Here is a 26,950-nt window from a genome sequence, read left to right as displayed (position 1 = left end):
TGCCACTTTACGCATATACAATAAGCAAGTATTGTCTGCACAGGCTAATCTGAGTTGCCACTCTACAGTATTGTCTGCACAGGCTAATCTGAGTTGCCACTCTATTGTCTGCACAGGCTAATCTGAGTTGCCACTCTACGCATATACAATAAGCTCACTTTTCCCTAAAATACAAATCTCTATAAAAGATCTGATTAACAAAAAATAAGCCGTTTTTGCAAATTTTATTCTTTGAAATGCACACATTGTAGTTACATTCCATTCAATAAGATAAAATAATACGATATACATGTAATGCCTTTATATACGATTGTATTTTGAAGGTATACATACAAATGTTACAAAATAATCTAAAAGGTTAATTATTGTTCAAATCTATTGACTTCTCTTGAAACAACGCACACTCAAATACGAGCAAAACTATGGAAATCTTTGGCTTTAAGTCATAGGCTAATTATCAGTGATAACAATTTTCCCATTGACTGTTCAGAAAAGACTGATGTTAACCAGCTTCAACATGTTACATATATGAACAATGACATCGCCAGACAATATACAATTATTTGGGAAAATCATAACTTGCAAATGCCAGAGTTCACCAACAAAGTGTGCTACCTTTCGTGAAAATATTAATATCATCTGATAATTAAGCATTGTTTGGAAACACAATAACAAGCAAATGCCAAATTCTGACAACATATATTATACTGGTAACTTGTTTCCTGAAAATATTAATATCAGGGTATGATCATCTATACAGTATGAGCTCACAGAGATGTACAACTATCCTATAATTATACAATGTAAAGCATGATGTTTATGAACACAACAAAATAGCCAAGGAATATCAAAATGCAACCATAAATAAAGGAATAATGTCTTAGTCACTTTTTTCTTACTTTTTTCAAATACACTTACTGTGGTACTAAAAGTAATGCCCGCTTAATCGTTCTCTTTTTTTATATACAGAGTGCTTAATTTTTCTAAAATCAAAAGTAATGTGCTTTTTATTCTTTCAAAGCAATATACATCACTATTGACTTGTGGTTATAATAAGCAGCATGTAAAATTGTGTCTTGTTCTGAGAAAACTGGGCTTAATTCATGTGCGTAAAGTGTCGTCCCAGATTAGCCTGTGCAGTCCGCACTGGCTTATCAGGGACGACACTTTCCACTTTAATGGTATTTTTAGTTTCAAGTAAGTCCCTCCTTACCGAAAATCAAGTTTAGGCGGAAAGTGTTGTCCCTGATTAGCCTGTGCGGAATGCACAGGCTAACCTGGGAGGACACTCTACGCACATGTATTATGCCCAGTTTTATTAGAACAAGACACAATTAAACAATGAATTTACAACAGTAATCTCAAAACTAATTATTGAGATTTGAAATTACCATATTCAATAAAGTAGGCAATAAACACAAATAAATCCATGAGATATCCCTGTAGAATTGAAAAAAAATATCTTCAAGTCAACAAATATGTGTTTTAATTTTTTAATACACACCTTCATCAAAGACCTTACTTGAATGTTAAACAAAAGGAGTATTTAAAACAAATGCAAGCTGAGATTTATAATGCATAAAGATTTAAAAAAAACAAAAACATCCTACAACTTAACAAAGCACAATATTATAAAGACTCATGTAAAAGATCCCAAAGAATATGCATTAACAACAATTAACATATCATGATTTATTTTATTCAATTTAAAAACACATAACATGTATAATAAAATTCAACATCCATCATATCATTTTCACAGATATAAGTAATCAATTTATTGCTTTAAAAACCTTTTAAAATACATTGAAAACAAAGCAGTAACTTTACGATACATAAATAAAACACATTTTCTGACCTTTTCCCTATTATGAATGTAACATTTGTTTCAAAAAGCATCCACCCAGCCATGCAACATTCACACAGAAATGGTTGATCAAGATTACGCCACATAATTGTTCTTAATGTAAAGCATTATATCAATGAGGCCAAGTAACTGTTAGGACAAAGAGTCATACCCCAACCCCTTTCAAATACAACACACTAACAAATGAAAAGTCGCATACTTTTTTAATGCAATTAAAAATTAGTATATTTTATAAAGCTACCATACAACTCATACAATTTCAGTGTGTTTAATTTACTATAATGTTGACAATTTCATTTCAATGCTAAGTCAAAACAAGCGATAAAATGTTGTATTTGTCTATCAATAACTTAACCCTTTCAGCGCTGGAACCGAATTTTGAAGGCCTTTGCAAACAGTTTGGATCCAGATGAGACGCCTCATCAGGATCTAAACTGTTTGCTATTCTGATAGTATTTTTTGAAAAAAATCGAAGAAAATGCTAATTTTAGAAATTCAGCAGACAACATTTTAGCAGACGACAAATTTCCCAGCATGCAAAGGGTTAACATATACAAATGTGCTACTTTTCTCAAAATGTGTAGTGTGGTTATCAATACTATATTGTTACCATAAATGCTTTTTGATATAATAAGAATGAATATGGTATGCATCTTTTAGTCGTCTTTATTGTTATTTTTTGGATTTGTACATTATAACTCATAATTTATATGTTGTTGCTGTTGTCTTTTTAATTCATGGAAAATTTTGTTATTTTTGTATCTACAATACATACGAAATGGATACACTTATGGCTTGTTTAATCACATTTAAGAAACATCATACATTCAACTTCATCAAGCGCACCTTCATTAAAGAATTTATTGAAAAAACTGCAAAGGTGCGAGTTTGTGTTTAAACAACATTTTCTAAATGAGCATATGTGTTTGTCACACTTTGCTGAATTAGAAACAATTGCAATTGGTAATGTTTATTGAATATCAGCCATATACTTTAACAAATAACATTGAGCAAATAACGCTTAATTCAGTCAATAAAGTTTCATCCATTTAGGTTAATTGTCAATTGATGACAATTCGATTTCAAAACTAATCAAGTACATAAAAATGTCCAATCTAAGAAGAACTTTAAACAAATCTTGCATTGAAGCATTCTACAGTTTAAATTTAAATAATGTATTGTGACAAAACTAAAAAAATCCCCAGAAATAAAAACAACTCCCATTCTCTGCTCATATGGATCCTTCCAACCAAAGCACACAACCAAGCACCCAACCAAGCACCCCCCGTACTTCAGCCTAGCACCACTACCCCATCACTAGATGCGAAAACTCTCATCGTCCTCAGTGATGCGTTTGAGTCTCAGGTAGACGTCGGTTCCCAGCCCCTGCATGGTCTCCATTGTGAGGCTTCCCCCCAGGAACTCTGCATACGCCCGTGACATCGGCAGCCCAAACCCGTACCTGCAACAAGGGAAAAGTGCATGTGTGGATATATTCTCATTTGTACTGTTTCTAAATCTGTATATCAAATATAGCCTTGGAATGTGTATGTTTATAGTACATGTATATTTATCCCTGACCATCATGTTTAATGGGCATTAGAAATATTTATCCCTGACCATCATGTTTAATGGGCATTAGAAATATTTATCCCTGACCATCATGTTTAATGGGCATTAGAAATATTTATCCCTGACCATCATGTTTAATGGGCATTAGAAATATTTATCCCTGACCATCATGTTTAATGGGCATTAGAAATATTTATCCCTGACCATCATGTTTAATGGGCATTAGAAATATTTATTTTAATGGGCATTAGAAATATTTATCCCTGACCATCATGTTTAATGGGCATTAGAAATATTTATCCCTGACCATCATGTTTAATGGGCATTAGAAATATTTATCCCTGACCATCATGTTTAATGGGCATTGGAAAAAAGTTAATTGGATTTATGAATTTGTTGGCTTATTCATTGTTGTCAACAGTTAATAGTGATAGAAGACCTAACCCATTCACATTTCCAATATAAGCTCTGTAAACCATGTACTGAGTGCACTTATTTATGCCAGTAATTAACAACTTTCACACCACTTGAATCAAAGATGGGGGAGAATGATGATAACATTTATTTCATGACCAACACCCACACAAGTTTGGCCTTGCTGGGAAATAACAAGATGCGTTTGTGAAACACAATGTCCCCCTGTATGATGTTTGACCTTGAAGGATGACCTTGACCTTGACCCTTCACCACTCAAAATGTGCAGCTCCATGAGATACACATGCATTTCAAATATAAAATTCCTAGCTTCAATATTGCAGAAGTGACATTACATGAGCAATTTTGACCCATATATTTGACCTTGAAGGATGACCTTGACCTTTCACCACTCAAAATGTGCAGCTCCATGCGATACACATGCATGCCAAATATCAAGTTGCTATCTTCAATATTGCAAAAGTATTCATAAAATAAGAGATTTGGGCCACATATATTTGACCTCTGACCTTGAAGGATGACCTTGACCTTTCACCACTCAAATTGTGCAGCTCCATGAGATACACATGCATGCCAAATATCAAGTTGCTATCTTCAATATTTCAAAAGTATTCATAAAATAAGCGATTTGGGCCCCAACCAACCAACAGACCGACCAACCAACAGACCAACTAACAGACAGGGCAAAAACAATATGTCCCACACTACTATAGTGGGGGACATAAAAAGCTTCAGATAAGAATAGGCTTACATGTACCAGGTTTTAGGAATCTCATGATATTACATGGAAAGCATATAATATGCATGTAAATATTGATAACCATTTAATGCATTTATTTAGAAAAAAAAGAAAGAGAATCATGAAAATCTGTGTTTTTTTTAAACATGAATATGTTTCCGAGTTGTTCAATTTTGCCACTTTATTTTGCCAACGGCTGTGTGTGTGCGTGTGCTCTGAGTACTCAGTCTATGATTCTGTAAACACAGCCAACATTCTTTAGCTAATCCAAAATTTTACCATCGCCATGTTCCACATGTAAAGGGGTTTTCATTTAGTTTTAAAGTAGGCCGATGATTTCTCAAAGTACGAGGGCAATTTACAGTCAGTTCTACTAAAGCTTTACAAATTAGTTAAGTGTTGGTAGCATTGGTCAAAATAAGTTACTAACACAACCATAGAATTTTAATAACAAGAGCACCGCCTTGCAGGTGCAGACCGCTCATCTATTTTTCTTTGTAAAGGTGTAGGGACTTATATCAATTTCAATCACAAAGGAGGGAGGGGAGGAGTGGAGAGGCGTGTATAGTGTGGGGTGGGGTCATTTATTACATTATCTTCCAAAAATGAAAAAAAGGCAAAAAAAAAAAATTTTTTTTGGGGGGGGGGGTGGGATGGATGGGATGGTATTTCAAAAATAAAACAAGGGACAAAATTGCCACAAAACCAGGTTTTCATTGTGAAAAAAAAATCTGATAAAGGGAGAAAACTCAAACTGAACTTTTGAAATGAACAAACAAAATTAACTCCCTTTGTAAGTTTGTTTTAAAAAAAAAATCTATTTTAGTCGTGGTGACCTTGACATTGGAGATATTGACGTGATTCTTTCGTGCGACACACCGTCCCATGATGGTGAACAAATGTGCCAAATGATTTTAAAATCTCACAATGAATGACATAGTTATGGCCAGGACAAGCTCATTTATGGCCATTTTTGACCTTTGAACTCAAAGTGTGACCTTGACCTTGGAGATATTGACGTAATTATTTCGCGCGACACACCGTCCAATTATGGTGAACAAAAGTGACAAATGATTTTAAAATCTGACAATGAACGACATAGTTATGGCCCGGACAAGCTTGTTCCGCCCGCCCGCCAGCCAGCCAGCCCGCCAGCATTCGCCAATCTAATAACCAGTTTTTTCCTTCGGAAAACCTGGTTAATAATAAAAATAAATATTTGTGTTTTTAAACATGTTTGAAAAAAACAAGAGATGTGTTTGTCAGAAACACAATGCCCCCTATTGCGCCGCTTTGAATTTTTTTTTTTCACCTTTGACATGAAGGATGACCTTGACCTTGAACTTCCACCACTCAAAATGTGCAGCTTTTAAGGAACGCTGCTTTGAAATTATTATTTTTGACCTTTGACATTGATAGATGACCTTGACCTTGAAGGATGACTTTGACCTTGAAGAATGACCTTGACCTTGAACTTCCACCACTCAAAATGTGCAGCTTCATGAGAACGCCGCTTTGAAATTTAACTCTTTTTTTACCTTTGACCTTAAAGGATGACCTTGACCTTGAAGGATGACCTTGACCATGAACTTCCACCACTCAAAATGTGCAGCTTCATGAGAACGCCGCTTTGATTTAAAAAAAAAAATTGACCTTGAAGGATGACCTTGACCTTGAACTTCAACCACTCAAAATGAGCAGCTTCATGATAACGCTGCTTTGAATTTTTAAATATTTTTTTTGACATTTGACCTTGAAGGATGACCTTGTCCTTGAACTTCCACCACTCAAAATGTGAAGCTTCATGATAACGCTGCTTTGGAAAAAAAAATTACCTTTGACCTTGAAGGATGACTTGACCTTGAAGAATGAACTTGACCTTGAACTTCCACCACTCAAAATGTGCAGCTTCATGAGAACGCCCCTTTGAAATTATTTTTTTTTACCTTGAAGGATGACCTTGACCTTGAAAGATGACCTTGACCTTGAACTTCCACCACTCAAAATGTGCAGCTTCATGAGAACGCCACTTTGAATTTTAAAAATATTTTTTTGACCTTGAAGGATTATCTTTACTTTGAATCTCCACCACTCAAAATGTGCAGCTTCATGAGATACACATGCATGCCAAATATCAAGTTGCTATCTTCAATATTAAAAAAGTTATGGCCAATGTTAAAGTTTTCGGACGGACAGACGCCATATATTTGAAATTTGACCTTGATGGATAACCTTGACCTTCACCTTTCACCACTCAAAATGTTCAGCTCCATGACATACACATGCATGCCAAATATCAAGTTGCTATCTTCAATATTGAAAAAGTTATGGCCAATGTTAAAGTTTTCGGACGGACAGACACCATAAAGTTAACATTTGACCTTGAAGGATGACCTTGACCTTTCACCACTAAAAATGTGCAGCTCCATGAGATACACATGCATGCCAAATATCAAGTTGCTATCTTCAAAAGTGAAAAAGTTATGGCCAATGTTAATTTTTTTTCGGACGGTCGGAGAGACTGACTGACATACTGATGGACAGTTCAACAGTTGCTATATGCCACCCTACTGGGGGCATAAACATTTTTTGGGGGGGGGTGGGGGGGTATAGTGTGAGGGTGTGGTGGTCATTTATTAGATGATCTTGAATTTAAACAAAAAACAAGAGGGCCTGAAAGGCCCAAGGTATACCCCGCAACATATGCTTTGTTTGAGGATGGGTGCAAATTGGACGGATGAACATAATGATAGATGGACGGACTGAGGACAATAACACAAAACTAAGACAAAGGAAGGTTCTTAAGCATTCACAATTTATTTAGGTGAATTAATAAGTCGTGCATTTTCCACAAAAACATTCAACGTTTACATACGCTCAATTTTCAGAGTGTTGCAGAGTGAACACAACATCTGCCATGACATACCTGGAAATGTTTTGATGATTAATCATTTATCATTGGGTACGGGAATCATTGGTGTCATTTTGGAAACATGATTAGTCACATGTATTCACTTTGTAAATCATTTCCATGATGATGTTTGAGAGGATGATGGTTTACCTCATAAATATAATAGGTAACAACAAAATAATTCAAATGAATCTGGCACTTTAAGGGATATTACCTACTGTTCCTACTAATTGTCATTGCAAGGGTTATCGAGTTTCAAGTTAAAATGAAATATGCCAAAGCGCTTCCAAGATATGGCTCCGGACACAAAAGTGCCTATAGTAAAAAGCATTTATTCAAGATACAAAGGGCCATAAGTCTGTTTTTAACAGATGGTGTACAATGCCATTTGGCGTGCATCATCCTCTTATGCATATATATACTCATACCAAGTTTAAATGAAATATGCCAAAGCGCTTCCAAGTAATGGCTCCTGACACAAAAGTGCCTATAGTAAAAAGCATTTTTTCAAGATACAAAGGGCCATAAGTATGTTTTTAACAGATGGTGTACAATGCCATTTGGCGTGCATCTTCCTCTTATGCATATATATATACTCATATCAAGTTTAAATGAAATCCGCCAAAGCACTTCCAAGATATGGCTCCGGACACAAAAGTGCCCATAGTAAAAAGCATTTTTTCAAGATACAAAGGGCCATAAGTCTGTTTTTAACAGATGGTGTACAATGCCATTTGGCGTGCATCATCCTCTTATGCATATATATACTCATACCAAGTTTCAATGAAATCCGCCAAAGAACTTCCAAGATATGGCTCTGGACACTAAAAAGCATTTTTTCAAGATACAAAGGGCCATAAGTCTGTTTTTAACAGATGGTGTACAATGCCATTTGGCATGCATCATCCTCTTATGCATATATATACTCATACCAAGTTTAAATGAAATCCGCCAAAGAACTTCCAAGATATGGCTCCGGACACTAAAGTGCCGTACGGACGGACGAACAACGCCAAAACAATATCCCTCTGCGTCTGGCGGGGAATAATAATAAGGGGGATTGAGGGGGGATTCGGGGGGGGATGGTTTGGGTGGAGTCTATTGTGGTATGTCAGGTAAGAGTTGTTTTGTCAAAGTATCAATCGAATCTAATCATAAATAAAGAAGTTATGACAATTTTAGCAAAATTTAATAATTTGACCTTGAGTCAAGGTCATTCAAAGGTCAAGGTAAAATTCAACTTGCCAGGTACAGTACCCTCATGATAGCAAAAGTATTTGAAGTTAAAAGCAATAGCCTTGATACTTTAGAAATAAAGTGGATCTAAACACAAAATGTAACCATATATTCAAAGTTACTAAGTCAAAAAAGGGCCATAATTCCGTAAAAATGACAACCAGAGTTATGCTACTTGTCCTTTTCTGTCCCCTTATGATAGTTTGTGAGTGTTCCAAGTATGAAAGCAATATCTATGATACTTTAGGGGTAAATGCGACCAAAACACAAAACTTAACCAAATTTACAAAGGGCCCATAATTCCGTCAAAATGCCAGTCAGAGTTACATAACTTTGCCTGCACAGTCCCCTTAAGATAGTTAGTAAGTGTTGCAAGTATGAAAGCAATAGCTTTGATACTTTAGGAAAAAAGTGGACCTAAACACAAAACTTAACCAAATTTTCAATTTTCTAAGTATCAAAAGGGCACATAATTCTGTCAAAATGCCAGTCAGAGTTACATAACTTTGCCTGCACAGTCCCCTTATGATAGTAAGTGTTGCAAGTATGAAAGCAATAGCTTTGATACTTAAGGAATAAAATGGACCTAAACACAAAACTTAACCAAAATTTTCAATTTTCTAAGCACATAATTCTGTCGAAATGCAAGTCAGAGTTATCTAACTTTGCCTGCCCAGTCCCCTCATGATAGTAAGTAAGTGTACCAAGTTTGAATGCAATAGCATTAATACTTTATGAGAAAAGTGGACCTAAACGCAAAACTTAACCGGACGCCGATGCCAAGGTGATGACAATAGCTCATAGTTTTTTTTCAAAAAATAGATGAGCTAAAAACCCTGATTTTTTTATTTACTCTGCATATTTTCATACCCATGCATGTTTCCATACCCAATGCATGTTTTCATACCCGTGCATTTTCGTAGAGGAGGGTCCTCCACTGCCCCTGGGGTCCATCATACCCCCAAACAGGGACACTGTCTGAGGCCGGCGGTCCTGAGGGGTCTCTGTGGAGAAGTTGTACTCCCAGATACGCTTGCAGATTTTGTGCGGTATGCCTCCGCCATGGTCAGAAATCCTGCAAATTAACGGACCAATATCAATTAACTCATTCCATATCACTGTTATGTGATCATCAAGAAGCTGTGTGACTTATAATTCCAGCGCATCTATTCGTCTCTTCCTATTTATTTGACAACAAACAATGATTATGGAAAAATCTAATCACTATTACTGACATTAAAAAACACTGACTAATATACAATTGAGCCATCCTCTGTAAGAATTGGGCATAATGGATGTGCATCAAGTGTTTAACCAGGGAAAACACTTTTTGTCTGGACTGGATTTTCACTAAGAAGAAACTTCCATCACACAAGTGCCACCCCACACTCTAAACTAATTGAACATGAGCTGTCTGCATGTTGAAAGTCTAGTTCCAGAATCTTATTTAGTTTCAAATGACTGAAACTTTAATTACCTTAGCATGGAGCAACTTAATCATTAGTGCTGAAATCCTATAACTGAAATACAATATTTACTGTATCTGTCCTTGGAGGAATGTCTTTTGCTTGGGAACAAGTAGATTTATGTAGTGAACTTGGCCAAAGTAAAGTTAACCTATTTATGCCTAGTGGACTCTCCCATCCTTCTAAATTGGATCAATTTATTGACAAAATTAGGGATGTTTAGTATATTTCTTTCTATATTTTAGCAAACAGCGTAGACCCAGATGAGACGCTGCATGATGTGGCATCTCATCTGGGTCTACACTGTTTGCCAAGGCCATTTTTGTAGACGCAAGGCATAAATGGGTTAAAAATTGAAAAAGTTCCATATCCCTGAACACATGTATAACAATGATTTCATTACTGTATTGAGTGAAATAATAATCAATTGGTAGCTGATATTTATTAATCTGATATTTTGATAACTTCAGCTCTCAGTCTATTGCTTTCTAAAATTTAATCATTGGTGAGATAATGTGCAAACTCATCTCTACACAAATATATTAGCTTAATTATACTCTCACAGAACTATATGTCCTACGAGCATTCATAAAAAATGATGTAACAATGTCCATTCACGCAAAAAAAATACAAGCCTGTACAAATATATATACAAATTTGATGGTCCAATTTGTCAATAAATCAGAAGTACAAGAGGATTGTTTATATTGAACATTTAAAAAAGAGGGCCAAGATGGCCCTAGTTCGCTCACCTGAGAGAAGTCGGTTCATTCAATCTTTACCTAATGTCAAACTTGACCTAGATATTGACCAGACAAACATCTTGGTCAAGTTTCATCGTTATTGAACCAAAACTCTGGTGAAGGGAGTGTTTTTGTTTTTGTAAGATTTGAGATGGTGACCTATATTTTGAGTTGACCCCCCTTACCAAACAACAAACTTTGCTTACAAGGATTTTGTATAATAAAATGAAAATTTGGACAATCTAAGGGCATTAATTATGGCATTAATTATGTGATTTTGCTCATCATCAAACTTGACTGAGATCTATCAGCAACTTTGATAAAGAATGCTTGAGAAATGTGAATGCTAGAGTGTTTACAAACCAAATGTGGACGGACAGCGGACAAATATCAATCCTAAAACCTCACCTGAGCAATCAGGTGAGCTAAAAAGTGTGTTTCACCGATCTGAGCCATTTTCCAAGAAATCAATAAAACCAATGTATTGACTAAGTTTCACGATGATCAGGCAAAAAATGTGACTTCTATAGTGTTTGATCACAAGGTTTTTCTCTATATAGTCACATAAGGAAAACTGCCCTACCTCCTGGAAGCCACGTTTTATTGACCCATCGGGACCATTTGCAAACTCATCTGAGATATATATAAAACAAATCTATTCACCAAGTTTTATGATAATTGGGCATAAAATGTGACTTTTAGAGAGTTCACAAGCTTTTATTTACTATATAAATATAAGAAAACTGCCCCCCCCCCCCCGGCAGCCATGTTTTTCAACTAACCGGAACCATTTACCAACTCATGTCTCCTATCAAGGAAACAAATGCTCTGACCACATTTCATGAAAATTGGGCAAAAATGTGACTTCTAGAGTGTTGACATGTTTTCACTATATACATTTAGAGAAAAATGCCCGCCCACTGGCGGCCATGTTTTTTCACTGATCTGGACTATTTTCGAACTTGTCCAAGAAATAAAGAAAACCAATGTTTTGACCAACTTTCATGAAGATTGGGAAAAAATTGTGACTTCCAGAGTGTTTACAAGGTTTCTTTATAGCCAAATAAGGAAAACTGCCCCACCCACTGGCGGCCATGTTTTTCAACGGACCGGAACCACTTTTAAACTCAACCAACATTTCATTAAGACAAACATTTTGACAAAGTTACATGAAGATTGGGCATGAAATGTGACTTCTACAGTGTTAACTAGTTTTTTCTTTTTTTTGACCTTGTGACCTAGTTTTTGATCCGGCACGACCCAGTTTCAAACTCGTCCGAGATTTCATTGGGACGAAGCTTCTTACCAAGTTTCATGAAGATCGGACAATAAATGTGGCCTCTAGAGTGTTTACGAACAAATGTTAACGGACGGACCGACATATGACAGACAAAGACCGGTCACAAAAGCTCACCTGAGCTATCAGGTGAGCTAAAAAGTCAATACAGCAGAAAATAGAGAGTTTATAACAATAGACATTTAGCCATATTTTTAATTTGTATAATAATGAAATTGAATTAAATACAACCTTTATAAAAGTACACCGCATAGATGTGCTTAAAATTTAAGCATACCATCTTATTATAAGAAACCATATAAAAACAAAATACATTACTGCATGAACAGGAGTCAAAAGTCTGTTCATGTTTCAATATTTCACACGAGTAGTAATTAAATATTGGTAGATCTCTCATTAATATGAACAGTTCAGTCAGGTACAAATGAGATAATATTTGCAATTACATAGTCAATTAGACTCCAGCAATCAGCACTTCAACATTTTAAAGGTCAGATTAATCAAACTATTTTGATCAATAAGTATAAAACAATGATCAACCAATAATGTCAGTACTAAAACATGTTAACAAATGATGGTAGGTGTATACATATAAGGGCTTTTGCTGCTGGTGCTTGGACAGCTCAAATTAAACAGATGACACTTCTTTATGGGCAGACGGACAGATGTAACTTAATCAGTCTGCATGAACTAACTGTATGATTCCATGTACAATGACATCATTTTTGGTCAACACATTAGATTGGGGAATAAACAGGATTTGTATTCAGATGTGAGTCCATTTCATTATCTTTTCTCAACACATTCTAAGAGCTTAAAAGCTTATATTTAATGCACACATTGCCTTCATTATTTTTTTTCTTACCTCCGTAGTTTTGATCTTTTCTGTACCTTTTAACATAACATGTTTTAATGATGGCCAATTTTCCAAAACCAAATGCAATTGCTTAAAGTAACTTTGTGTACAAGTAATTATTTGAAGTACAGTGCACCATGATGACAGAAGCAATTCTAATCGCTTGCCTGCACAATGTTATTTGATTTGAATGGATTTAAAAGCAATCAATGAACTTCTGAGCTTAGCTATATTCATAAGACTGGTGACCTTACTACAAACTCATTTAACTGGGTGTTAAAACTATAGCAGATTAGCACTCCAGCACAGGCTAATAATGGACTGCATTAACCCTTTGCATGCTGGGAAATTTGTTGTCTGCTAAAATGTTGTCTGCTGAATTTCTAAAATTAGCAATTTCTTCTACTTTTTTCAAAGAATACAATCAGAAAAGCAAACAGTTTGGATCCTGATGAGACGCCACATTAAGTGGGGTCTCATCTGGATTCAAACTGTTTGCAAAGGCCTTCGAATTTCGGTTCCAGCACTGAAAGGGTTAACAGGGCAAACACCAGCGAACATATCTTCAATGGGATAGTAATATAAAATAAGGGAAGGCAATTCTCATAACATGAAATTTAAGTATTTCACTAATTTGTGAATATAAGAGAAAAATGGTAAGCAAATTATGAAAAGTCACATTTTATTTTTAATGCTTCCATGTGGTTTATAAACAACTAGTAGTAATATGGTAATTCACTGTTGCAAACTGTTCAAAATAATCGTAAATCTTGATCAATTTATTAATTTTCTCTATCTTTAAGTGACAACTTTTCTTGGTCCCTGATTTTATACTGTAAATAAAAGCAATTTTGATTGATGCCAAACACAAAATACATGAAAATATATGATTTTGATTGCACGACATTAATGTTCATGTACATTTCTCCTGATAAAACAGAAATAGCAGAACAGCATATTATTAAAGAAACATGAATACTTAAAATCAACGAAAATTTCATACAATATTTCGTAAAATAAACTTAACCAATTAAAAATCAGTGTTCCTTATGGCAAGTGCCGAAATTTCATCGCCAGATGTGGTCTGGTAAAATAGATGTTTGTAGATACAAAATGCTCGTTGTTTTTCCATTTTAATTTCCCGCAACGATATCTATTCCTACGACACATGAACACTAACATGGTGTTTGTGTGCCATATGAATAGACATACATGCGGGAAATTAACATGGAATTAATTGTGTCACAAATAAATAACAAGAGCACTGTCTTGCGGGTTCAGACCGCTCATCTATTTTTCGTTTTAAAGGTGAAGGGACCTATCTCAATACTTCAATCAAACAAGATTTGGTTGTGAAACACAATGTCCCCCTATATGACGTTTGACCTTGTAGGATGACCTTGACCTTGTGAAAGATGACCTTGACCTTTCACCACTCAAAATGTGCAGCTCTATGAGATACACATGCATGCCAAATATCAAGTTGCTATCTTCAATATTGCAAAAGAATTCATAAAATAAGCGATTTGGGCCACATATATTTGACCTCTGACCTTGAAGGATGATCTTGACCTTGACCTTTCACCACTCAAAATATGCAGATCCATGAGATGCACATGCATGCCAAATATCAAGTTGCTATCTTCAATATTGCAAAAGTATTTATAAAATAGGCGATTTAGGCCACATATATTTGACCTCTGACCTTGAAGGATGACCTTGACCTTGACCTTTCACCACTCAAAATGTGCAGCTCCATGAGATACACATGCATGCCAAATATCAAGTTGCTATCTTCAATATTGCAAAAGAATTCATAAAATAAGCGATTTAGGCCACATATATTTGACCTCTGACCTTGAAGGATGACCTTGACCTTGACCTTTCACCACTCAAAATGTGCAGCTCCATGAGATGCACATGCATGCCAAATATCAAGTTGCTATCTTCAATATTGCAAAAGTATTTATAAAATAGGCGATTTGGGCCAACTATATTTGACCTCTGACCTTGAAGGATGACCTTGACCTTTCACCACTCAAAATGTGCAGCTCCATGAGATACACATGCATGCCAAATATCAAGTTGCTATCTTCAATATTGCAAAAGTATTCATAAAATGAGCGATTTTGGCCACATATATTTGACCTCTGACCTTGAAGGATGACCTTGACCTTTCACAACTCAAAATGTGCAGCTCCATGAGATACACATGCATGCCAAATATGAAGTTGCTATCTTCAATATAGAAAAAGTTATTGCAAAATGTTAAAGTTGGCGCAAACAGACAGACAGACCAACAGACAGACCAACGGACAGGGCAAAAACAATATGTCCCCCACTACTATAGTGGGGGACATAAAAAGATGGAGGGGTGGGGTGGAGAGGGGTGTATAGTGTGGGGGTGTGGTCATTTATGACATTATCTTCCAAAAATAAGAAATAACAAGGGCTGTTTGTAAAACATGCATGCCCCCCATATGGGCTGTCCGTTGTAGTGGCAGCCATTGTGTGAATACGTTTTTTGTCACTGTGACCTTGACCTTTGACCTAGTGACCTGAAAATCAATAGGGGTCATCTGTGAGTCACGATCAATGTACCTATGAAGTGTCATGATCCTAGGCAAAAGCGTTCTTGAGTTATCATCCGAAAATCATTTTACTATTTCGGGTCACCGTGACCTTGACCTTAGACCTTAAAATCAATAGGGGTCATCTGCAAGTAATGATCAATCTACCAGTGAAGTTTCATGATCCTAGGCACATGTGTTCTTGAGTTATCATCCGAAAACCATTTTACTATTTCGGGTCACCGTGACCTTGACCTTTGACCTAGTGACCTCAAAATCAATAGGGGTCATCTGCGAGTCATGATCAATGTACCAATGAAGTTTCATGATCCTAGGCCCAAGCGTTCTTGAGTTATCGTCTGACAACCACCTGGTGGACGGACCGACCGACATGAGCAAAGCAATATACCCCCTCTTCTTCGAAGGGGGGCATAAAAATGAAAAAAAAAATGGTGGGGGGGGGGGGGTTCTTGGGTGGGATAGTTTTTTTTTTTGGGGGGGGGGGGGGTAAAGTGTGAGGGTGTGGTCATTTATAAGATGATCTTTCAAAAATAAAAATAAAATGAAAAATAAAAATTACTTTTTTTTCGGAGGGGGGGGGGGGGGGGGGGGGGATTCTGGTGGGGGGGGGGGGGGGGGGGCATGGGGGATGGTTTGGGTGGAGTCTATTGTAGTAACTATGTCAGGTAAGAGTAGTTTTGTCAAATTCCGATCATAAATAACCAAGTCATGGCAATTTTAGCAAAATTTAATTATTTACCTTGAGAGTCAAGGTCATTCAAAGGTCAAGGTAAAATTCAACTTGTCAGGTACAGTACCCTCATGATAGTATGAAAGTATTTGAAGTTTGAAAGCAATAGCCTTGATACTTAAGAAGTAAAGTGGATCTAAACACAAAATTTAACCATATATTTTAAGTTTCTAAGTCAAAAAAGGGCCATAATTCCGTCAAAAATGACAACCGGAGTTATGCAACTTGTCCTGTACAGTCCCCTTATGATAGTTTGCAAATGTTCCAAGTCTGAAAGCAATAGCTTTGATACTTAAGGAATAAAGTGGACCTAAACACAAAACTTAACCAAATTTTCAATTTTCTAAGTATAAAAAGGGCACATAATTCTGTCAAAATGCATGCTAGAGTTATCTAACTTTGCCTGCCCAGTCCCCTCATGATAGTAATTATAAGTGTACCAAGTTTGAATGCAATAGCTTTGATACTTTATGAGAAAAGTAGACCTAAACACAAAACTTAACCGGACGCCAACGCCGACACAGACGCCAAGGTGATGACAATAGCTCATACAAAAAAAAATACAAGAGGGCCTGAAAGGCCCAAAGTCGCTCACCTGAGATTACAAGATATTATTGGGACCAATCTTCAGACCAAGTTTCACGAAGATCAGAAAATCAATTTGGCCTCTAGAGTGTTAACAAAGTTTTACTATAGCCATATAAGGAAAAATGCCCCGCCCCCTTGCAGCCCAACCAACCGGCATCATTTTTGAACTCGTCCAAGATATTATCGGGATGAATCTTCTGACCAAGTTTCATGAAGATCGGATAGTTAATGTGGCCTCTAGAGTGTTAACAAGATTTTACTAAAGCCATATAAGGAAAAATGCCCCGCCCCTTGGAAGCCATTTTTTTCAAGCAAACATAATTAATTTCCAACTCATCCAAGATATCATTGAGACCAATCTTCTTACCAAATTTCATGAAGATTGGACACTAAATGTGGCCTCTAGAGTGTTAACAAGGTTTTACTATAGCCATATATAGCCATATAAGGAAAAATGCCCCACCCCTTGTGGCCATGTTTTTAAATCAACCATAACCATTTTCAAACTCATCCAAGATATCATTGGGACAAATCTTCTGACCAAGTTTCATGATGATCTGAAAATAAATGTGACCTCTAGAGTGTTAACAAGGTTTTACTATAGCCATATAAGAAAAATAGCCCCGCCCCCTTGGTGGCCATGTTTTTCAACCAACCAAAACCATTTTCAAATTCATCCAAGATATCATTGGGACAAATCTGAATTCTGACCAAGTTTCATGATGATTGAAAAATAAATGTGACCTCTAGAGTGTTAACAAGGTTTTACTATAGCCATATAAGGAATATAGCCCCGCCCCCGTGGTGGCCATGTTTTTCAACCAAGAGGCATCAATTTTGAACTCGTCCAAGATATTATTAAGATGAATCTTCAAATGCAGCCTCTAGAGTGTTAACAAGATTTTACTTTAGCCATATATAGCCATATAAGGCAAAATGCCCCGCCCCTTGGCAGCCATGTTTTTCAAGCAAAGGTTACCATTTTTGAACTCATCCAAGGTATCAGTGGGACAAATCTTCTGAGCAAGTTTCATGAAGATCGGAAAATAAAGTGGCCTCTAGAGTGTTAACAAGGTTTTACTATAGCCATATAAGGAAAAATGCCCCGCCCCCTGGCGGCCATGTTTTTCAACCAACTGGCATCATTTTCGAACTCGTCCAAGGTATTATTGGGATGAATCTTGTGACCAAGTTTTATGAAGATCAGACAATAAATGTGGTCTCTAGAGTGTTAACAAGATTTTACTATAGCCATATATAGCCATTTAAGGAAAAATGCCCCGCCCCCTGCCAGCCATGTTTTTCAAGCAAACGTAACCATTTTCGAACTCATCCAATATATCATTAAAACCAATCTTCTGACCAAATTTCATGAAGATTGGAAATAAATGTGGCCTCTAGAGAGTAAACAAGGCAAATGTTGACGCCGCACAACGTACAACGAACAAAAAGCGATCACAAAAGCTCACCATGAGCTCGTTGTGCGCAGGTGAGCTAAAAAAATAGACGAGCATTTTGAATCTACAAAAATCTATGTAATCATACGACATATAGCGTTGAAATTGTGGCTTTTGCTATAAAGAATACCTGATTGTTTAGGTGTTAACTTTATTTTACTAAATACTTTATGAAATTTTCGTTGATTTTGATCGTTATAGAGACTTTAACTGAAAATGTTTAATCAATTTATATAATACATATACTGAAACCAACAAATATCTGTTTTTGACCATTTTATTCCATGTTTCAAATTCTGGATTTTTTTTATTTTCTTCTCATTTCTACTTTTGGGGCTGATATTGCAGGATTAAACAGCAATATTGTTTAAAAAGCATTTTTAAACATCATCCCGATTTTGGCATCGATTTTCTATGAATCTCAATTATCCTGTGCATATGATACATTCATAAAGTTCTAACATTATCACCCTCTTGCAATATATTATTAATTTGCCAATAGATTAATAACCAGAACACATTTCATTCATACAGTCCCTTTAAAGTGCTACATGCATTTTCACTTTTTAAATCCATATTTAATCTATATATGGCATTAAACAAGTATAACTAACATGGCTGAAATCGTTACACTCACAATCTGACAAAAAAAGATTTCTGGTGAAAAGTAAAAGTAATATGTAAAATGAACTTTTTAATCAATCATTCAGTATTATCTTTCTTGTATTGATCTCTAATCATTGAAGGATTTGTTCCCTTAATGAAATGTTTGCTTGCTGATTATACTCAGCGATTGTGAGCAGAGCAACAATTGGATTTGTTCCTCTAAAGAATGGAATTTAGCACCAGGACATTACTGGAAACAAAATAATAAATAATAAATGAACTTTCAATTCAACAAAGGAACATAAATAAAGTGCAATGGAAAATAGGATAGATAGCATTCCAGGTAAATAACTGAAAATCTTTTCAACTGTAAAACTAACTAATAATATCTAACGGTGCATGACAGTATCTTAACATTTAAATTATGTAAATTTATATGATACAGTGATTTTTTACCTGCGAGTCCTGCGTCCTGGACTCACAAAAACCTCTAAGGATGTTAAGTTCCGAATTATGTGAGTCCCAAAAATGCATTGAAATTTCTCAAAAAATAATATTATTTAATATTTGGACTCATTCTTTCGATTCGGGGACTCATAGATTTGCAAGTGATCGAGTCCCAGGATTCAGATCATCCCATGAGAACATTTGTAAAAATATCACTGATGATACCGTTTTAATGATCTTCAAAAAATATTTAAAAGCATTGATTAACTAGCATGAATAATGACTCAGAAGTTCCATATATAGCACAATCTAGTAAAGATTATACAGGGGAATAAAGCCAAGAATAACTTGTACATGTGCCAACGGAGACGAAATCTTGGCTCACTTTCATAGCATAGATATTCATTAAAATGCAGTTTAAATGTTCAATACATTAGACATAAGTGGTAGATGAAAAAAAATGTATTTCAGCTCATTATATAAAAAAATGAACAACTTCTAAAGTGCTTGGGAAATATCATATTCAAAGTTAACAATGTTTTATTGACCAATATGTTTCATTAAAATTATAACTCAAAGAGTACTTAAATTTCTCCAAGTAAAATCATGAAGACATAAATCTTTCTTTTGTTCTTTCCGGTTGTTTCCAATCCTATCACATTACCAGATCTGTGAAAAGAGTGACTATGATATATTGGAGTGGGTCTTTCATTATGCACATGGTTAGTCAAGGGCCTCTATTCGCATATTTGTCATGGCCTTGTTTGGCTGATCTTCACTGTCACTAGTGACAAGATTCGCTGAACAATAACAAACACTAACAAGAATATAATGAATAAGACTAGGCTAACCATTCTGGATCTTCAGATAAATATGTCAAAGATCATAGCTGATAAAATCTTTTGCTTTACCTATTGTCTCATCTAAAACCATTATTAATTGTATTTTAAGGGAGGAATGCTGGTAAATGGATCTTGGAAAACAACATCAACAGTAGTTAAAACAAAAAGGCACAGCATTGTTGTATAATGGAGTGTTAATATGGAGTCATAACAATCAATTTATAATATAAAAACTGTTCATAAACAGGCTTAGTTTCTACAAAAACAAACTAAAATATTGGAAGTTCATGCATGCATAACCTGAAGCAGGTTAAAGCACAAGATGAGCGACAGTGGTGCCATTCTTATGACTGGTGTGATTCCATTCACTCTGGAACGGGAGTCAACATTGATGCCAAGTGAGTTTCGGGAAAGGATGTCCGCGAAGCATCGCTCTCACAAAACAAGTGTTAAATCTGCATCAGTGGCTAGGAGTCGACAAATGAGGCAAAAGACTGCAACATTGAGATACTCAACTGAAAACAGTGCATCTTCGTTTAACCATAACTTCCAAATTGAGGTCAACAGTGTCAGTGCTGATAAATCTGCTGAAAATGTAGAGAAATCACCAAAAAGTGATAAATACTACAGCGCAAGGGCCGAATATGAGAAAGTGCTGTCTTTAAGATCTGAGGAACTTAAACAAAATGTAATGAAAGAAGAAAGTTATGCAAGAGAAAGTACCAAGAGCCCACAAGAATTTAATGGCAACAAAACTTACACACTCAGTAAAGATGAGGTCAAGCAACTTTTAGACAATATGTCCCCAGTAAATAACTTTGAGACTAATGCCACACCCTTCCGCATGGACAGAACATTTACAAAGGCAACTGCACCTGACTGGGAAATCGTGCAGACAGAAGAGGAACAACATGGCATAGCAGGTAAGATTGAGCTGAATGACGATATGAAATTCATGCTTGACTGTCAGTATGGATACAACAGGTCAGAGGAGGAAGATTCCAGAGTGAAAACTCCCCCAGAAAACATGCATATCAAAGACATTATGAGCTCCCTTGAGGATTGGGGAGGTAGCAAGGAAACAATACGGGAAAAGAAATACACAGTTCTACCATCAATAAACAAAACTGTACGTTCAGATACTGGTTCCAGCAGATCTAGATACAGTGCAGGCCAAGCCTCCAATCTGTCCATGAACAACCAGTTGGACTTCAGTCGTGACAAGATTGAAGAGGATGCTGATTTCTTTGCAGACTTTCGTGTGAACACCAGCAACATTAAGCCTACCCCTCGGCAAGACCCTTTGCCCCCTATAAAACATTTCACAGACGCTGAACCAGTGTCGCCTTATAGACAATCAGGACAGAGGAAGAAAAAGAGAGAAAAACATTGATGTATTTAAGTTCTTTTTGTAATTTGATTGTGAAAAATCTGGAATAGTTCCTCACAGATTTTCATTTATTGGAGTACATGTGCTTATTTTGTATGCTCTACTTGCTTCATTTACTGCAAAACTTATGATTAGCTTAAACCGCAAGTGTCCATATTATATATATGTGAAATTTGGTTATTTAAAAGCCTTAATTGTGTTGAATACAGTGATAAAATTGCATGAGTACACAGGTGATAAATCATATCAGACGAGACAATAGTATGATCCAATATGACTCTATCTGCTGTGTACAAGTCAAATCTCAGCATTTTACACAATGACGATTATTAATCTTTCTATTTTACATCTCTTAGATTCTTTGAGTCATTTGCTTTTTTTGCATGATTTATAACAAGTCTGTGAAAGAGCGCTAACATTCTTAAGATTTAATAACATTGTTGCGTGTAAATGTTTTGTGTCTACAGAAATATTTAGGAATTAGTTAATTCAAATTTTACTGTGGGAGTTATTATTATTTAAACACGTTACCACAGATCTTTAATAGGTCAATTTCAACATCAAATAAGTTTTATAGTCATTTCTACGGATGCCTACCAAGTTGATCTTTTAAACTTAGACCTTTTAATACAAAATAATTTTTATGCAAACACATTCTATGGAAGAATATTTGACAGTCACTTGATACAAATGATCACAGCTGATTGGATAATATAAACAGGAATATAATTATATATAAACCATTAACAAATAAATAAAACATTAAGTTTTTAAATGTAAAATGGATTATATTCTGCAATCTGTAAAGTACCCATTTTTTTTTAAAGAAAGCATTTATATACTATTCATATAATGATGTGACAGAAGCTTAATGCATGTGTATGAAATGTGACCAAAAAAGGATTAGATTAGGCACAGATTATAAGTTCAACCTGCTTTAATATAGAAATGTATGCCACATGGCTGCAGATTACTAATCCTTAATGCCATACAACTCGACTAATACTGTTAACACGCTGGGTATGCGGATACTTTGATAACAGATGGCACTTTGATACCTGATAACAACAAAAGCCACGCGTGAGAGGTAAGTTCATCAGTTTTGTTTAAAGTTATATCAAAAAGATTAGTTTTTTATGCAAGGCATATGGTCGAGTTTATAAATGGTGTATCCTTTTCTATTGCAAAGAAAAACATCACGGAAGAATGGCAGATTTGTCCTCAAAAAATAGATAATTCGGTTGGAAAACAGCATAAACTGGATGAACAGTAAACATTTCAACAAAATAAAACTACTTAGAAATATTGCAAGAAATTGTTTGATATTCTAGCATGTAGGGTAATCACTTGGCTTTGAATACTGAAATTTTTAAAGTATTCAATGAAATATTAACGAAGAAGTTTTAATAGAAGGTATTCATGAAGTTGCAGATACTTTGATTCCCGATATAGGGCACTTCGGATAACAGAGACTTCAACAAATCATGTGGATCAACACGACTGTGTTCAATTGAACTTATAGCAGGACTCTAGATAAGGGGAGCAAGGGGTCTTAAAGCGGCCAATACACCTCATAAAATCCTTTATCAATGGTGCTCATTAGAATCGCATCTTTAAAACGATACTAATGCGTAGCCACAAAATGTAAAAGAGATTGAAAAACTCCCTTTATATTGAGCTTTACACTTCCCTTCCCTAATATTATCCTTTTTCAAAGAGATGAAAACATGTTTCGGTAATTCGTTTCTTATTTACGTCAGTACATACATTTTTATTCATTGCCTGCTTACTACAGCAGTATTCCACAGCGAATTCTGCATTTCTGACTCACTAAATAGAGTGTGTTATATCTGGTAAAAAGTGTCGAGTTATCTGGAATCGAAGTGCCATTGTCTTTGAGATGATCGGTAAAAGAAGAGTCCATGAAAATTTGGCATCCGACTCTTAAAACATTAGAATTTCCTAAAATACATTATTCAACTAAAATTTAACATCTTGTTACATTAATGGACATATTGATCTTTTATTTCGATTAGTTGGCACGTTCTTGATTTATTTCCAAGTATTTTTATTTTGTTGAAATACGTACTGATCATCGAATTCATGACGATTATCAATGAAATTTTATCTCTTTTTTCATAATCCACTTCTTTTCCCACGACTTTCTTGCTCCGCAATACGAAGTACTATACCATTAATAGACCAAACAATGTTACGCGTCTGAAAACCAAATGAACAGAACATAATGCAAAAAAGCTGAAGAACTCAACCCTTGCGCGTGGCTTTTGTTGTTATCTGGTATCGAAGTTCCATCTGTTATCAAAGTATCCGCATACCCGGCGTGTGTTTAACTGCATGACATTAATAAACAATATTTGCATTTCATAGTTACAAGCATGCCTGAACATTAGTGACAGGCTGATAAATCATTTTATATAATTATCATGACAGAGCAAAGGACCATGACAATAATATTAATAAACAACAATTGTGCAACTAAAATACCAACACTTCACTCAGTCATACTTATTATGTAGAAATGTAAGTTCTTTTTTAAACAATTATACATATTATTCTATATCCAATAAATTCATCCAATCGGCATTCTTCATATGTACCACGTGACCGTCCAATATATTCCAGTATTGGATCCAAAAAGTCTGTATTTTTTCCATATTGGACAGTTGAGAACAAGTGCACTACATGTAAGCAATTGTTTTAAAACGATAAAAGCCGTTACCGAGAAAAAGTATCCGAATGTACTATAATCGACTCACACGGGCGCTTGTCTTGAAAATAGCTTAGATGCAATTAAAGCATTTTTAAATCAAAATTAAAATGAAACAAGAGCTGAAGAAAGGGATATAGAATAAAAAGCTTATTAGACGTTTAAACTGTACAATACATGATATATTTGGACTCGCACACAGTTTGAAGTCATATTGGACATGCCGTTACGTCAAACTGTGTGCTAGTCCAAATATATCTCCGTATTGTACAGTGAAACGTTTAATAACCTATAAATATTGATACACTGCATTCCTTGTTAATTTAATTCAATAGTCATTTGGCACGTTGCCTTTTAAATGATTCTTATGATTTTACATGCATTATAGCAATGATGGACTACTTAATATGTAAAGATTTTGATATACCTTGAACAAATAAATTATTGTTTATGTATTAATATTCATTGTTAATATGTGTTCTCCAACAAGGTGTTACTTCATTTTATAATGTTTATGAGGGAGATACTAACTATAATGTCTTTGACATGACACCATTAACACAGACATAACTACAATATGTCAAAGGGTGGAGTGTTTTACAAATCCAGGTTGTATGTATATAGTAATAAATAACAAATTAAGAAATGTTAAGTGGTATTAATAAAGCACATTAAATTCTATTATCTTTTATGTTTTACAATGCCAAATGTGTGTTTTTGAACATTCTTATTCGAACCTACATGAGCAACAATCAGCACACTTTAAAAGTGGTAACTTTATAGCAGAAAGATTAATACAGAGTAGATAAAAATGCACTTAGTTCTTCAAGATTATTTGTTAAAAAGCCACTTATGTCTCCCATTAATCAACCAATATTTGAGTGCTGATTCCAACCTAGTGAACATTGAGCACATGTATCATAACGTTTACAATTTTGTTCGAAGTCATTCTGCATGGAATCTTCACATGGTATGTGTCCAGTAAGCTCTGCACTAATATTTTTAAGACACATACAAAGTTAGGACCAATTCTAAATCATAGCTTGAATTTCCAGATCTTATATTATTCAACCACCTTCCCAAAGAGGGCATATTGATTTGCCCTTGCTAGAACGCCCTTTGTTATTTATATTATTGTGCAGCGCATTACTAAAAAATGAATTCCTAATTATCTGTCTAGTTTATTTAAAATTATGTGCATAACACAAAACAGGACAAAACACGAACAACAAATATATATGGATGGACATTACAATTATTTGTCACACTTTATTATTAATGTATGTCTGATAATTTACTAGAAAATGTCTGCACAGTCTCAAAAAGCATCTGAACTATCTGCACTTAAATCCATGCTCTTTGTGTCTGGTAAAACAGTTATGAAGAGTTGAAGGCAGTTAGGAACAAACTTACTGACTTCAAGGATTCAATCAATGGCTTAAAAAATTCAAGGAGAAGAATGGCATTGTGCTCCAGGCAATTAATTGCCAATCAAAAAGTGTGAACAATTAAGAAATCTAATGATAAATAAGTCTGATAGTCTGCACAGACATAAAGAGATTCTACAAAAAAGCAAACATGATACATATTTAATTTAAGGAATCAAAATTGTATTCCTGCATTATTGCAAAAAAGATATTCACACTGAAAGGAAAAGACTGTACTCTATAGGAACAACCTAACGGTTGCTGTGTGTGCCTACCATAAATTCTCAACTATAAGACGGATTGTCTATGAGACAGGGTCCCAACTTTTGTGTCAATTTGATGGTATTTTGCATTGATCTCATAAGAAAATAAAACTGGGTAAAAATATCTCCAAAGAATTTATTTTTTCCAGCAAAACACGTGTTACCTTTAAATAACGTAATTCAAGTATTCAAGTGCTCGATATAAATTAACCAAACCCAACTTTAAAAAGACAGAAACTGCCCTGATCTGGATTTGAATTGTCCCTGACTTGAATTGTGTAAAGTTTGGGGAATTTTCTTAGGAGCTTTTATCTGCTGAAAAAGAACATTGCTCCTCTTGTATTAGTGAACCACATTAGACATGGGGTAGTGTTTTGAGACCACTGAAATCAATCAGATAAGCAAAGTTTTTTGTTGATAGCTTCAATTTTCCCATTAAAATATTCTGTGCATAACACATATTTCCAATTCACAAATAATGTAAAAGTGCAACAGGTATCATTATAATGTATAAGTTTGATTTCAATATATAAGAATATGTGTACTTTCACAGTGATTTTTTCTGCCCAAAATTACCGCCGATCTTCGGCTGCTTCCCAATTGCAAAAAATGACGTTTTTTCCCAAAAATCTGACCAAAATTTCCCCCAAAATGACCAAATTTTCCCAATAAAGCCAATGAGATTACAATGTCATTTAGTGCTAATTTCGTAGAACGAGTGCCGATCGAGCTTGTCGAGTCTTCGCCGAATGACAACTG

The 26,950-nt window shown here is 35.2% G+C and overlaps 2 protein-coding genes across 2 annotated transcripts in view; one reads left to right on the top strand and one right to left on the bottom strand.

Annotated features, from left to right (window-relative positions):
• Positions 1–209: 209 nt before the first annotated feature.
• The window catches only part of LOC127842804 (3-methyl-2-oxobutanoate dehydrogenase [lipoamide] kinase, mitochondrial-like), a 63,315-nt gene continuing 36,574 nt past the window's right edge, over positions 210–26,950 (bottom strand). Inside the window, exons 10-11 of the mRNA XM_052372544.1 lie at positions 9,668–9,835; positions 210–3,329 (exon numbers count right to left, since the gene is read on the bottom strand). Of these exons, the coding sequence (XP_052228504.1) occupies positions 3,185–3,329; positions 9,668–9,835 (313 nt within the window). The 3' untranslated portion in view covers positions 210–3,184. The remainder of the gene's footprint in view (positions 3,330–9,667; positions 9,836–26,950) is intronic.
• On the top strand, positions 19,112–25,182 carry LOC127842806 (uncharacterized). The gene is made up of 2 exons (XM_052372555.1): positions 19,112–19,437; positions 20,493–25,182. Exon 2 carries the CDS (start codon positions 20,706–20,708, stop codon positions 21,774–21,776), a length of 1,071 nt encoding a protein of 356 aa, XP_052228515.1. The 5' UTR covers positions 19,112–19,437; positions 20,493–20,705; the 3' UTR covers positions 21,777–25,182.

The sequence above is a fragment of the Dreissena polymorpha genome, chromosome 1, assembly GCF_020536995.1.
Source record: "Dreissena polymorpha isolate Duluth1 chromosome 1, UMN_Dpol_1.0, whole genome shotgun sequence".
Lineage (NCBI taxonomy): Eukaryota > Metazoa > Mollusca > Bivalvia > Myida > Dreissenidae > Dreissena > Dreissena polymorpha.
This window is presented reverse-complemented; position numbering and strand designations above follow the sequence as displayed.

Bases quoted from the DNA above. Each gene is read 5' to 3' on its own strand.
- LOC127842806 (XM_052372555.1), top strand. From the start codon at position 20,706: ATGAGCGACAGTGGTGCCATTCTTATGACTGGTGTGATTCCATTCACT.